Source organism: Dreissena polymorpha, chromosome 9, assembly GCF_020536995.1.
Source record: "Dreissena polymorpha isolate Duluth1 chromosome 9, UMN_Dpol_1.0, whole genome shotgun sequence".
NCBI lineage: Eukaryota > Metazoa > Mollusca > Bivalvia > Myida > Dreissenidae > Dreissena > Dreissena polymorpha.
The window spans coordinates 45,939,600-45,955,840 of record NC_068363.1 but is presented as its reverse complement, the minus strand read 5'-3'; the positions used below and the strand labels follow the sequence as shown (position 1 = coordinate 45,955,840).

At 34.9% G+C, this 16,241-nt stretch overlaps 2 protein-coding genes across 2 annotated transcripts in view; both read left to right on the top strand.

Moving 5' to 3' along the window:
• LOC127845129 (exosome complex component MTR3-like) overlaps positions 1–16,241 on the top strand; it is a 34,010-nt gene that overhangs the window by 14,734 nt on the left and 3,035 nt on the right. The window contains exon 7 of the mRNA XM_052375847.1: positions 5,417–5,476. Within this exon, the coding sequence (XP_052231807.1) occupies positions 5,417–5,476 (60 nt within the window). The remainder of the gene's footprint in view (positions 1–5,416; positions 5,477–16,241) is intronic.
• On the top strand, positions 10,131–12,627 carry LOC127845132 (uncharacterized). The gene is made up of 2 exons (XM_052375851.1): positions 10,131–10,931; positions 12,008–12,627. Exons 1-2 carry the CDS (start codon positions 10,682–10,684, stop codon positions 12,364–12,366), a joined length of 609 nt encoding a protein of 202 aa, XP_052231811.1. The 5' UTR covers positions 10,131–10,681; the 3' UTR covers positions 12,367–12,627.

Below are 16,241 nucleotides of genomic sequence, written 5' to 3'. Positions count from 1 at the left end.
TTTTAAAACTTCATTAATCTTTTATTCTTTAACGTCGAAATTCATAGAAGTTATATTTTCATTAACACAACGTAAACATTAACAGTGTAAATTTCTTAACGGTTCAAATACACCACACAATACCATGATTTCTCAGAAACAAGTCAAATATTTTAAACAATTCTCTCACGCAAGTGTCCAACACTCATTCACCACAAGAGTATACGTTTTAAATAAAATAAACAATCTTTAATATATTAATATAAGATATCTTTGTTGGGTTAAAGTCTATTATTTAGTTACAGTAGCAATTAATATGAACTCAGTTTATATTAAGTTTTTCTTACAAATTTCTGAATAATTAATAAAAGATGTTATGCCCTTGATGTTATGGCCCGACTGAATTACTTAATAAAGTTCCTGGAACCTTAAATACTCGAGCGACCCAAAAGGTTGGTCAATGCCCAGTTTTTATGGCCCGACCAAGAATTCTTGGTCGCCTGCCCCAAAATTACTGGTCATGTACCCAAAATAAATGGTCATTGCCCCCAAAAATGGGTCAATGACGTCGATTGACCACAAAAAGTGGTCATGAACGCTCGAAATGCATTGAAATGACATCACGCCAAAAGACACCGCCATATTGGATTTTGAACAAAAATTTATGTAAAACAATCTATGGGCGCTTAGAAAGATGGATACACCACTTTAAACAAGTATTTAACAGAGATTACATCATATCTAAAAATAACCTGTTTCATGCTTAGTTCACTGCAGACAATAGTTCAAACCTGACCATAATGCAACGCGACAAATGGCTGCGACCAGATCAGAAATGAGAATGGTCTGACAATAACCTACGAAAATGTACTCATTTATGCATATTAAAATAGATATACGACGAAGATGACAAGGTATGATCACTTAACATCATCTTAGTGCAATACGTGTGAACACACTTAGATATAATGACATAAAATCGAAGATCAAATGCAGTAACAACAACAACAGCAGTGGACTTTGCATTAAACGGATGAAATGATTTTAAACAGCTATGTCTTTTGTTTGTATGATGCTCTGTGAAATGAACCAGTTCACATGCAAATTAAATTATGGCTGCTTAAATATTCAACACATGAGTTGTACAGCAATGGGTAAGTTAAGTTATATTCATAATATGTATAAACAAATGTTAGGTACATTTGATGTTCCTATATGCAGGGCATATCAATATTTGTAAATAAGTTAAAGTGAATTGAATTATAATGTTTGCTTGAGTAGTTTCATACGCTTGAATCCAAACATTACCGGTAATTCATGGATAATCTATCAATTGTACATTTAGTAAAACAAGTCTAAATTCAAAATTATTGGTTGTTTGATAAAGAAGTAAATTTAGATTTATGTATGTTTTGTCAATCATTAAACTACAATTTCTGAGTTCTTATGCTTGGGTATTCAATGACAAGGGTGAATCAGTGTTTTACCTGCTTGGGTATTCAATGACAAGGGTGAATCAGTGTTTTACCTGCTTGGGTATTCAATGACAAGGGTGAATCAGTGTTTTACCTGCTTGGGTATTCAATGACAAGGGTGAATCAGTGTTTTACCTGCTTGGATATTCAATGACAAGGGTGAATCAGTGTTTTACCTGCTTGGATATTCAATGACAAGGGTGAATCAGTGTTTTACCTGCTTGGATATTCAATGACAAGGGTGAATCAGTGTTTTACCTGCTTGGATATTCAATGACAAGGGTGAATCAGCATTTTACCTCACAACTTTGGGAATGGTAGTGATACAGGGAAAATTAACATCATTTTCAGCATAATTAGGTAATTGGTATCACTTTCATAAAAAGAGAGACAAACTATAAGTATCAGTGATAAACTTGAAAACAATTAGATTATCAGTTGAGTTTTGTTATTTACATGTTATGATGTTTTAGGGTCAAACAAATTTATTGTAAAGGTAATGTTTAGCTCGACTTTTAGATATGAAATATATATAGTGGAGCTATCCTACTCACCCCGGCGTCGGCGTTGGCGTTGGCGTTAGCGTTGGCGTTAGCGTTGGCGTTAGCGTGCAAATGTTAAAGTTTGCATACTACCCCAAATATTTCCTGTGTCCCTTGACATATTGCTTTCATATTTTGCATACTTGTTTACCATCATGACCCCAACCTATAAACAAGAGCAGACAACTGTATCAAGCATTTTGACAGAATTATTGCCCCTTTTATACTTAGAATATGCATATTGGTGATAAATCTATGTTAAAGTTTGCGTACTACCCCAAATATTTCCTGTGTACCTTGACATATTGCTTTCATATTTTGCATACTTGTTTACCATCATGACCCCAACCTATAAACAAGAGCAGACAACTGTATCAAGCATTTTGACAGAATTATTGCCCCTTTTATACTTAGAATATGTATATTGGTGATAAATCTATGTTAAAGTTTGCGTACTACCCCAAATATTTCCTGTGTACCTTGACATATTGCTTTCATATTTTGCATACTTGTTTACCATCACGACCCCAACCTATAAACAAGAGCAGACAACTGTATCAAGCATTTTGACAGAATTATTGCCCCTTTTATACTTAGAATATGCATGTTATTGATAAATCTATGTTAAAGTTTGCGTACTACCCCAAATTTTTCCTGTGTCCCTTGACATATTGCTTTCATATTTTGCATACATGTTTACCATCATAACCCCAACCTATAAACAAGAGCAGACAACTGTATCAAGCATTTTGACAGAATTATTGCCCTTTTTATACTTAGAATATGCATGTTATTGATAAATCTATGTTAAAGTTTGCGTACTACCTCAAATATTTCCTGTGTCCCTTGACATATTGCTTTCATATTTTGCATACTTGTTAACCATCATTACCCTAACCTATCAACAAGAGCAGACAACTGTATCAAGCATTTTGACAGAATTATTGCCCTTTTTGTACTTAGATAATGGAACATTTTGCTTACATTGCCATAACTTCTTTATTTATGATCAGATTTTATTAATACTTTGACAAAACAACACTTACCTGAATAAACAATGGATTCCACCCAAACAATACCCCACGCCCCAACCCAGAATCCCTGCCCCCCTTCATCCCCCCCCAACAAAAAAAATATGTTTTTTTTTCCCCCTTTTTTTTTTAAAGATCATCTAATAAATGACCATACCCCACATTATACCCCCCTCTCAACCCCCCCTACCCCGCATTTTTTATTTTTTCATTTTTTTATTTTTGAAAGATCGTCTTATAAATGACCACACCCCACATTAACCCCTCTTAACCCCCTAGCCCCCCCCCCCCCCCAAAAAAAAAAAATAATTTTTTTTCCCCTTTTTTTATTATTGAAAAAATCGTCTAATAAATTACTGAATATGAACAATTTCTCCATGATGGCTTACGTTATACTGTCAAGCACTCGAATAGTCGAGCGCTCTGTCCTCTGACAGTTCTTGTTTCTTATCTGCATAAATTTGAAAGTGTTGTTTTTTCACACGTAGCAAAATGACCTTTGTCCATCAAGAGAATCAAGATCGCAATTCAGCCACATGTGATTTGTTTTAAATTGTTTAGGTATCTATACACATAAATTGAGAGATATTTGAATTAGTAATTCTCTATCCGAAAGATGTGTTAAGTAATGTATTCTTTTATTTTGTGTCAAAAACAATAATATATTATTTGTTAAGATATTTCTTTAGAAATCTCAGCTGATTGTGAAAATATTTCAGACAGTAAATAAAACATGTCTGCACGGGTATGGGGCAGTTTTCCCTATATGGTTAAAGTGAATTCTTTTGGGCACTCAAGCATTGTTTTCTAATCTTCATGAAACATACCCTGACCCTTTGTTCTAATGATATCAGTATTTAAGCTGAGTTTTTAAAATGGTTCTGATCACTTGAAAAACATGGTGGTCAGGTGGAAGGCGCAGTGTTCCATTAATGGTTATAGTGAAACCTTGTATACACTCTAGTAGTCTCATTTTGTGGTAAATCTTTGTTAAACTTACTCATAACATTTGTTTCAATTATATCTCAGCTGAGTTAAAAAATGGTTCCAGTACTTTAAAAAACATGGCCGCCATGGAGCGGAGCAGTATTTCTAATATATGGTAATAGTGAATCTCTGTGAACACTCTATACAATGTAAGTCTCGTGGTTTGTTAAATCTTCATGAAACTTACACAGAACCTTTTTATTCCCCGCCAGAGGCGGAGGGATATTGTTTTGGCGTTGTCCGGCTGTCCGTCCGTCCGGCACTTTTGTGTCCGGAGCCATATCTTGGAAGTTCTTTGGTGGATTTCATTTAAACTTGGTATGAGTATATATATGCATAAGAGGATGATGCACGCCAAATGGCATTGTACACCATCTGTTAAAAACAGACTTATGGCCCTTTGTATCTTGAAAAAATGCTTTTTAGTGTCCGGAGCCATATCTTAGAAGTTCTTTGGCGGATTTCATTGAAACTTGGTATGAGAATATATATATGCATAAGAGGATGATGCACACCAAATGGCATTGTACACCATCTGTTAAAAACAGACTTATGGCCCTTTGTATCTTGAAAAAATGCTTTTTACTATAGGCACTTTTGTGTCCGGAGCCATATCTTGGAAGTGCTTTGGCGGATTTCATTTAAACTTGGTATGAGTATATATATGCATAAGAGGATGATGCACGCCAAATGGCATTGTACACCATCTGTTAAAAACAGACTTATGGCCCTTTGTATCTTGAAAAAATGCTTTTTACTATAGGCATTTTTGTGTCCGGAGCCATATCTTGGAAGCGCTTTGGCGGATTTCTTCGAAACTTGGTATGAATATAACCTTCCTTTGTCTTAGTTTTGTGTTATTGTCTTCCGTCCGTCCATCTATCATTATGTTTATCCGTCCAATTTGCACCCATCCTCAAACAAAGCATATGTTGCGGGGGATACCTTGGGCCTTTCAGGCCCTCTTGTTTGTAAAGGTATCTCGGCTGAGTTTGAAAATGGTATCAGTCCAATTAAATTCATAGCCGCCAGGGCAGTTTCCGCACACGGCTATAGTGAAACCCTGTGAATACTTAAGATGTCACATTTTGTGTCAAATGTTCACGAAACTTACTAAGAATGTTTGTTGTAGTTTGAAAATGGTTCCTGTTAGTTTATAAACATGGTTACACGCTGGTGGGGCAGTTTTCCTTATATTGATAAAGAGAAACGTAAATCGTATGTATGCCCAATTTCTTTAATATTTTATCACAACATTTGTTCTTATAATATCTGATCTGAATTCAAAAGTGGTTCTGCGTAAAAAGCAAGCCACATTTATCAACCGAACATCACAACATCACAAAAAGCTTCTTTGTTTGTGAGCCATGCTTTGTTATATGAATACCCATTCATCTTTCAGAGGATATCTGGAGCCACTATACTGATGGATCCCTGTGCAACTGAAGAATATTCAGACAAAGTAATCGTTCTTAGCTACCATTTTGATAGAATGGCTTATTTGTCCCCTACCGGTTTCACCGGAGGGACTTATGGTTTGCGCTCTGTGCGTCTGTCTGTGAGTCTGACTGTCTGTCTGTCACACTTTTCTGGATCCTGTGATAACTTTAAAAGTTCTTCATATTTTTTCATGAAACTTGAAACATGGTCAGATGGCAATATGGAGATTATGCACGTCTTTTAATTTTGTTCCTATGTCAAAAATTATGGTTGCTATGGCAACAACAAAAAATAATATATAGGGGACATATATTGCTTGGCATTAGTCTTGTTTTACTTAAAAGTTAATTTATTTTAATCTCCTTCACACTTATGTGAGGGGATGTACTGGATTCACCATGGTTATCTGCTTCTGTTTGTCCGTCTGTCTATGGACATAAAACTTACCCAACAAACTTGAATACGCTGACCATGCCCCAGGGGTTCCATGAATTATTTAGACTTTAATAGTAAATAATTGTAAAAATCTTTTATGGAACCACAGGGGTTTACTATTATGTATTTGACACTTTCCTAACGTAACAACTTTCAAAATTCAATAACTCACTTATGAGATTTTGTATCTAAAATTGCACATGTGATAATTTGACTACATTTGGCGCAAGCATGAGTGACGATATGATGCTTTAGCACATCGGGTGGGTAGCCTGCAATTTTCCAAAGTGAGCCGTTGCGCTTCTAAATATTCATATGGGCCATACATTTTGTATTATTAATGATATATTTCCTGCTATAAAAACCCACCTAAAAGGATGAAATTGAAATAAATTTAGAATAATAAAGAGTAGGAAGCCTGCAATTATCCAAAATGCGCCATGGCAATTCTAAATATTCATATGTGCCATACATTTAAAAAATATTTTTAATACATACCTCATGGGCCATGGCTATTGCGTCTGATGGTCACGGATGAATGATTTTATCGTGAGCTTGCCCAGAATCAATTCAAATTATCACATGTGAATTTTTTATTGAAAATCTTATCTCATAATTGAGATATTCAAGTTTGAAAAATGTTGCGCTAGAAAAGTCTCCAAGTGTATGGTTGTCTTCTATTAAGTTTATTTAAATATTCCTGCTGGGTCAAAATTTAACTCGTTCAAAGGGTTACTTGTTTTCCTTATATGTATACAGTTCAACCTGTGAACAGGGGCCAGTCAAGGAAAATCGCCAGAGTGGCTGTTGTTTGCAGGTGGCCGCTGTACTCAGGTTACCACTTTAAGATGGTTTGTCAGATGATAATACCATTTTAATTTAAAGAAACAGACAGCAAAAGCTAATTAATATTGTTTTGCAAGTATTTTAATTCAAACAGCTGTAGCCTCTGTGAACCACTTAAAATTAAGGTTGTTCAACCCAATGTAGTGCTCATCTATCCTACACTCCTATTTGACTCAATGATACTCTTCCATTATTTGATGCTTATGTTTAATCCCACTCTGCACTTGCGTTTTATCCAACAGATAACTAGTGAGCCATTACATGCTAACCTTTTTCCAGATGCAACAGTTTCACACATATCACTGCCTTCACTAAACTGACAAACTTGCATTTGCAACTCCTTGTTTATCTCTTATTTACTATTAACATGTATGCAAGATAGCTTGTCTAAAGAATGATCTGAAAATGTTTTTTTCAAATCCATGTACACTTGGAGACTTTTCTTACGCAACAAGAACTGGGATACTTTTATAACGCTATACTCTTCAAACTTAAATGTCTCAGTGATTAGTAAAGATTTCAAGTTAAAATTATACATGTGATCATTTCACTACATTATATGCAAGCTCACAATTAAATCAAATATCCGTGACGATCAAACGCTTAAGTCTCTCAACATGCCAATTTTATGGTTGCGCTCCTGAATATTCATACAAGCAATATTATCTTTTGTATTAATTTAATGTTTTCCTGGTGTAAGAAACCACCTTAAATGATGACTTTGAAATAAAATTAAAAATATAAAGCTTTTCACCATTTCCACATTTAAAAAGATGACACTTACCTAGCCTACATGCTTAAGCATCAGATCATCAAATATGAATGATTTTATGGTGAGCTTGCAAAGAATGTAGTAAAATGATCATACTTTGATTAGGTTAAATTTTTAATCAAAATCTTTACTCATTACTGAGATATTCAAGTTTGAAATGTGTTGTGTTAGAAAAGTCTAAGTTGTGTTATTACTTCCTCAACGTTGTGATAAGAAGTCATTTTATTAGCAATAATTTCTTACTAGCTGTTACCTTCTACTTTTCAAGACCCTATGATTTATCTAACAGAGGCCAGCATTAATCATATAGAAGGCAATAACAGCAATTAGATTTTTGAGCTCACATTAGACACACACTAGATGCTACAACATCAGAGATATGAGACCATTATGCAGATTGATTTGAGTGTGTACTTTACACACATCAAAATGACCCTCTCATGGTTGCTTAACACAGGTGAAAAATTGATTTTATACTGAAATATACTGGCCATTTGCCGCCAGATTACCATTACACTTGTGTGTATATAGAATTAATTTTGTCAGGGTAATGTATATTGACCCCTATAGCTAGGTGACCACTATATTCACCTACCGCTAAGTAAGGTTGGACTGTTTAGTAAAACATAAAAAGGATTTTCTCTGAAACCGAAATTCTGAGAGGTTTATTATTTGGCATGCACGATTGTATGTTGGTCCTCAACCAAATTTGTTCAAATGATGCCCCTTGGGCAAAAACTGGCCTTTCCCAAGAGTCACAAGAATACATATAGATTAATATACTAGTTAATAAGTTTGAAAATCATTTTTTGAAACCAATTGGGCCAGGGGTTTTATATGTTTTTGATGTTAAAATTGTGTGGGAGTAAGTTTTCAAGTGTGCTCGAATTATGTCTCTTGGGTGAAAATTGTCTTCTTCCTAGGGTGTACTTGCTGTCCTTTTATGTGTATAGTAATAACTTTAACTGCAGGACCCAGAGATTGGTTATATGGTATGTAATGTCTTCTGTCAAATATCTAGTGGATTTGTCTGTGTCCGAACATGTGGGGGCTTAAGTGTCTGTGACGCATTTATTAGTTCATCCAATTTTTATGGATCTTGCTCAGAATTGCTGTGAATGTTTATCTTCAAAATATCTAGGTCAAGTTCAAATCTGGGACATGTGCACCAAAAAATTGTCATGAGGTCAAAGCTAAGAAAAACATTTATTACTGTAGAGGCCACATTTAATGTGGGTAATATGCGTCAACAAAAGTGGTGGCCATGTCAAATCTTGGAAAAAAATCCTCTATTCACTGTTAAGGTTACATTTATTACTCAATCTTAATGAAACTTGGTCTAATTATATTGTGTTTATATACACGAATTTGAATCTGGGTCATGTGTCTCCTTTTACTAGGTATCTTAGTCAAATCTTAGAAAAGCCTTGTTACCTATGTAGATGCAACCTTATCTTGATAAAAAGTGGTCAGAATGTGAATCTCTTGTCAATGCCTAGGTCAATTTTGAAATTTAGGTCATCTGTGTCCTTAAGCTAGGTCAGCAAGTCAACTTTCTACTATTTGTTTACCTCAAACTCAGGTGAGCATTTCAGGGCCATCGAGGACCTTTTGTTTCATTTAAATAGATAACAAACATGTTCTAAAACTTTCTACTAATTGTTTACCTCAAACTCAGGTGAGCATTTCAGGGCCATCGAGGACCTTTTGTTTCATTTAAATAGATAACAAACATGTTCTAAAACTTTCTACTAATTGTTTACCTCAAACTCAGGTGAGCATTTCAGGGCCATCGAGGACCTTTTGTTTCATTTAAATAGATAACAAACATGTTTGCCATGTCTGGAGCACAAAATTGATCAATGGGCAGAGTTTTACTGCCATAAGTGTCTCAAGTTTTCTGGCGGAAAATGTATTAACCTGCATGGTCAGTTGTTTGGTAAACATGTGCTATACGGAAGGGAAGACACAAGTAAGTGGCCAGTGTCAAAGGAAGTGGAGGATTTTATTCAGAAATGTGACCGTCATGAAGACAAAAGTCTGGAAATTTTTTGCAATGACCACAGTAAGCTGTGCATGCACTACTTGTGCGTTCATAAATCACAGGTAATTCAGTCATGTATTTGCTTTCAAATATGTTTAACATCATAAATAGACCATTAAATATAGCATTGTTTAGATCATTTGCAAATTAATATGGACTTTTTGTTCATCTGAATAATTTGAACCAATGTACAATATTAGTTAATATTAAAGGTGTGTCTATTAAAAATAGAAATTACGGTATACATATAAGCATTAATACATTCCATATTTTAAACTAATCTATTACCTGAAAAAGCATTTTGAAAAAAAGAAGAAACATGATCAACCAAAGCTATGACAAATTTTTCATAATGGCCATTAAAAGCACTTATAAATATTTAAGTATTGTTTTCCTTTCAGACAATGTGCAAAGGTAACCCTGATATCCGAGTCGATCAAAGGACCTATTCCAGACCTGCAGCAACTTTCAAGAAAGATTCAAACTATTATGGAATTGCTGAAGGAACTTGAAAACACCAACATGCAGTCTTCGCATGTCTCGCACAACAAACAGTTGGATGATATACGTCAAACACGCAAGAAAATAAATATTATGTTAGATGAGATTGAAAAAAACACCATGAAAGAGCTAGATGATAAAATAGCCAGTCTAAAAGCTTCTCTCAAGACTGATTTGGACAATTGCTGCAAGCTTAAAAATGAACTTAAACGTCTCAGTGACACAATACATGACATTGTTAATAAGGGCAAAGCGGAACTTTCATTTATTGCTGGTAAGAAATGTCTGGAAAAAATTAATGAGTCTAAAACATATCTGAAGAAGAAGTCAGTTCAGGTAAAAAGCATACTTACATTCCAGGCTGACATTGATATTGAACAGCTCTTCTCTAAACTGTCATGTTTGGGGAGGATTGTGGCAAGTGACCTAGACCATGTATTCACTGTGCAAGGGCTGTCAGAGTATGATGTGGGAATACCAAATGATTCAAGTAGCTGTGGTATCTGGTCCATCTGTGTTCTCTCGAATGATCAAATCCTTCTTGCAGATTTAATAATAAAGGGCTTAAGTTGCTAAATCCACAGTACCAGGTGGTGGGACATTGCAAATTAACTGCTTCTATATGTGACATGTGTGTTATCACTCCAAGTGAAGAAGCTGTAATTGTGGATTTGTATGAGACACATGAGGTCCAGTTTGTCTCAGTGAATGGTGGGCAGCTGGTTAAAGGCAGGAAGTTACAGTTTCAACATGAATGCAAGGGTATTGCACATAATCAGGAAGACCTGTATCTCACCTCTAACACTGCACTTTACAAGTATTCAATGAATGGAGACCTGGAGAATAAGCTTTATGAGGATTCCACAGGTGATTATACAGGTAATATTATGTCGGATATATCCAGATATTATTTGGAAATGTATTAACAATTGTCCATCTTTATACCGGTAGTTCTCATATTATTTGTATAAGATACAATTATGGATTCCATATAAAAATATGTATGCATATCATGAACTATATAACTTTATACTCGAGTCTTCCCTTTCCTCAACATTTTTTCATATTGTTTGTTATGCCCCCGGATCGAATGATCGAGGGTATATTGTTTTTGGCCTGTCTGTCTGTCTGTCTGTCTGTCATTCTGTCCCAAAACTTTAACCTTGCTCATAAAATGAAAACTCTTGGGTCTATGTTTTTTTTTAAACTTCACATGTGCATGCATCTCATTCAGGTCTAGGTTAAAGGTCAAGGTCACTGTGACCTTTACATTCAAAATGAAACCTTGTTCCTAAAAAAGCTGCCGTGCGGATTTAAAGAGCAGAAGCATTGTGTTTCACAAACACAGCTTTTGTTTCACCTGTTTTAAAATGGGGCCTGGGGCCCTTTGAATTGGGAACAAAAGTGTCATTTTGACATAAATGGAAAGATGATTATACTTTAAAATTGAGACTATAAGAATTTTAGTTGTATATTTACCTAAGCTTAACTGTTAGAGCTGGATGGGGAAATGAAGTAAATGTTGAAATTAGTATTATTATTATATTTTTTTAAACCTTCAATTGGGAACTTTAAGGAGTCATTTGGAATTATATATACTTTTTGAGATTGGGGTTGGAGCTGAATATCAGCCCAAATTGGTAAGAAACAACAACTATGCATTCAGAATTTCTTTATTGTATGAAAGTTGTGGCTGTATAAAAGACCGTCTTTAATAATACCATGATCATAATTATGTCAGTAAGCTCTGTATTGTAGTTAGCACATTTAGAAATTGGGAAATATGTTATCAAAGTGTACATCACAGGATTTCAGCATAAACTTATAATGCATGAATACATAATTGAATATAAATAGTAAAAAAAATCATTAATTATAAAAAATTGTTAGTGTGAATAAGACGTAAAAGTAATTAATATAATTTAATATCATACTTGATACTCTCTCTTTTGCAGTATATAAGTGTACAGTGAGTCCATCAGGTGCCAAGATATTTGTCACTAACAATGACCATAACAAAGTCCTCACCCTGGCCAGAGATGAAGCACTACTCTGCACCTTCACAGACCCAGACCTGCAATCCCCATGTGGTATAAACGTGACAGCTCAGGGACAGGTGCTGGTCTGTGGAGAGTTATCCAAGACTCTCCTACAGCTGGATGGTGAAGGCAGGAAGAAGCTGGCAACTCTTGCTACCAGCAGAGATGGACTTAATTTCCCACGGTCTGTCTGCTACAACAGGAGCACAGCCTCAATTATTGTGGGAAATAGTTTTGGCAGAAAAATCCTGGTGTTTAAAGTATATTTTTGTTGAACAAGTTGCAGTACAAACATTTTGGGACATGTACTTTCAACATGGATTCTTGGCAACACCAAACTCATATTCAGTTACATAACTAATGATTTATTGCGTTTCTTTATATTATCAAATCATGAATATGTCTGCAAAAGTAAATTAATAATAAATTTTTTGGCAGCATGTGTTCTTTTTTAGTGATTTTTTTAATTGCATTATGTCACTGGATGATTTATTGTGTTTCCACACAATTTAAACACATACATGCACGTACATGATTCACTTATAGTGATTTGTTATTCTCAACAATTGTTAATCCAATCTTGATGAAACTTGGTCAGAATGTGTATCTAGACAATAATAGACAATAATAGACAATATCACATGTCTTATTCATTTAGGTCTATGCGATTGTTCTCTTGCTATGTATAATGTCAAGTCTTCAATACCCTGTTGTTTTTTTTGTTTTTTTTTGTTGATGACAATACTAATAGATGTATTTACTTAAGGGTTATTTACCTTTCCATTCCACTATGTTTTTCTTAATAAATTGACTTAAACAAGTTGAAGTTCATATATGTCTTTTTATGATGCCTAGGACTTACTCTTTTTTGTATCACCTGAGCACATAAGGCTTATGGGGAGCTTTTAGGATATTATGTTGTCTGAGCATGCATTCCTTAACTTTGTCTTGTTGCCACGTATCCTGAACTGTTGAGCTGATTGTAATAAAACTGAACAGGAATGTAAATTGGGGGACTCTTTTTAAAGTTGTTAAAATTGTTTCTGTCTGTTTCAAATGTAGGTCGCTTGAGCTTAGAAAGATTTTTTGAATGAAAACTTCAGAAATCTCTTAAACCACACGGGTCAGGGCTCTAATGATATCGAGGATGAATGTCTCTTTGTTCGTAAATGTCCTTATTATGCTAATGTTAGGAATACATCAATTCCAAAATGCTACATAGATCACATCAAAATAGTAGTTTTTCAACTACTTACGGGTAATAGTTCAAACAAAGTAATGCTAAGAAAAGTAGGCATATTTTGTATGAAGTGCTTTAAAATGTTATTTCCCTATATATGTAGTATAAAATAAAAATGATTTTCACAAAGAAAATAATACAGAATAATGTAATTCTTGTTGAAATTATTTAACTTTGTTTGACATTATGTGGTCAATTTGTATGAACCTCATCCACATGACATTCTCATGAAAACATGTGTATTTCCTTCTTTTAAATTGATCTTCGTTCAAAATGATGTATGTATTGTATTTAATTGACACACATGCTGTTAATGTATATATATGTATGTTAAAGTCGAAATAAACTATTCTGTTAGACATTTGGTGTGTAACATCATCTAGAGGTCCTCTACTAAGATTCTTCAAATAATGTCCCTGAGGTCAAAACAGGACATGCCCCAGAGGTCACATGATTTATATAGAGTTATGAAGTAAACAATTTTAATGCCCCCTAAGGAGGGCATATAGTGATCAGACCGTCTGTCTGTCCTTCCGTCACACTTTGCGTTTAGGTTTCGCATTTAGGTTTCGAAAAATGCTAGTAACTTCTATGTCCCTTCAGTTAGCAACTTGATATTTGGCATGCATGTGTATCTCATGGAACTGCACATTTTGAGTGCTGAAAGGTCAAGGTCATCCTTTAAGGTCAAAGGTCAAAAAACAAAATCAAAGCAGCGCAGTAGGGGGCATTGTGTTTCTGACAAACACATTTCTTGTTAAAATCTTCTTTTAGAAACTGCAAGTTGTCTATTTAGGTCACAAAAGCTAAAATTAGATTTTAAACATTAAAACTTCAAACAATGACTCTGGAACCACAAGCGTAAGGGCTTTATTATTTGGTTTGTTACATTGTCTAGAGTTCACATGATTTATATAGACATGTAAATTAAATAAGTATAATAATATTTTTTTATGAAACTGCAAAGGTCAGTGGTTTGTATTTGGTGTGGAATATTTTATGGTGGTCATCAACAAAGTGTATTGGAATGATATAAAATTTGGCCAAATAATGCTCCTTTGGAAAAATGTAGCACCACCCTGAGGGTCAATTTTTTTCAATATATGTTACATATGTTACATGCATATGGTGAATGCATATTATTATAGGAAAGTTTAAAAAGACTATATAGTAAAGAACTTAAAAATCTTCTCCAGTGAAAGCACAAGGGTCAGTGGTTCAATAATTGTTTTGTAACAGGTTATGTGATCTTCTACAAAATTTGATCTTTGCCCCAGGGATCAACAATTGGTCTGGTCTAGGGGTTACTTGTTTACCTTATATACATTTAATGAACACTAAAGATCTTTTCTGAAACCGCAATGCCCAGAGGTTTGTTATTTTGCATGTCACATCTTAATGTGGTCCTCTTCTAAGCTTTTTAAAATCATTATCCTTTGGGTAAAAACTTGCCATGCCCCAGCAGTCAAATGATTTATATAGACTTGTATATTAAATAAGTTTAGATAATCTCTGAAACTTCAAGGTTCACGTGATTTAAAAAGAATTATTAAGTAAATAAGGTTAAAGAAATTGTTCTCTGAAACCTCAAGTGTCAGGGTTTTAATATTAAGTGTATACATTATATGGTGGTGCTCTACTAAATTAGACAAATCGTGCCCAAGGGTCAAAATTGGGCCATGTCTAGGGTAAACTTGATGTTATTTACGTTTATAGTTAAAACTTCAGTTTGTTTTCTATTCTGTCTCAGACCATATTAACTATGTGTCATACATAGTAAAAACTTAGATAAAAGATACAGTTATAACACAAACATCACAAAATCCAAACATAACAGGTTAGTTTCTACATGTCTCATGATACATTTATAACACAAACATCACAAAATCCAAACATAACAGGTTAGTTTCTGCATGTCTCATGAGTGACCTAGGTCCTAGAGTTATTGCTCTTTGTCGATTTTTGGAATTAAATCTTTTCCAGAGCACATTCCCATTAATAAAAGAGGAATTAGTAACTGAATGAATTAGACAATCTCGAGGTGATGTGCTGTGCACAAGAACCATACCTAAAATTGCTCCTCTACTAATAGAGATTTGTCCTTTTTCATGTTTTTACTTAAATTTTGTTCAAAGCATATCTGAAAAACTAAAAGAAGTATCAATTTCACACATAGCTAGATGGGCATTTGCAAGCCATGAAACTCTTTCTTCCATGTACAATTAATCATCTTAAAACTTAATAGGTAGGAAGATATCATTGATGAGGTGTGCTGCGAATAAGAATCATAACTCCTGCTGTCTTATTTCCATATGTTAAGTTATTACATTTAAATTTGAATGAGACACATCTTGCAAAGTACACTGGTATCAACGTCTTATTTCATAAATCTCAATGACGGGAAGTGCAGTGCATAAGTGCTATAATAATTTCACAGTAATTGCCCATGTGAAATGTCATACTGAAAATATGTTTAGAGCATATCTTGATTATAATATGAGCTTGCATTGTTGGGAAACCAGTCCTTAAAGCTAAACCGTGTTTGCCCCCCCTGGCACAGTTGTTGGGAAACCAGTCCTTAAAGCTAAACCGTGTGTGCCCCCCCCCCCCCCCTGGCACAGTTGTTGGGAAACCAGTCCTTAAAGCTAAACCGTGTGTGCCCCCCCCCCCCCCTGGCACAGTTGTTGGGAAACCAGTCCTTAAAGCTAAACCGTGTGTGCCCCCCCTGGCACAGTTGTTGGGAAACCAGTCCTTAAAGCTAAACCGTGTGTGCCCCCCCCTGGCACAGTTGTTGGGAAACCAGTCCTTAAAGCTAAACCGTGTGTGCCCCCCCTGGCACAGTTGTTGGGAAACCAGTCCTTAAAGCTAAACCGTGTGTGCCCCCCCTGGCACAGTTGTTGGGAAACCAGT

Excerpts from the sequence above, each read along its gene's own strand:
- LOC127845132 (XM_052375851.1), top strand. The coding sequence starts at position 10,682 with ATGTGTGTTATCACTCCAAGTGAAGAAGCTGTAATTGTGGATTTGTAT. Across the intron at positions 10,932-12,007 it reads TTCCACAGGTGATTATACAG|TATATAAGTGTACAGTGAGT; the intron begins GTAATATTATGT and ends TCTCTTTTGCAG.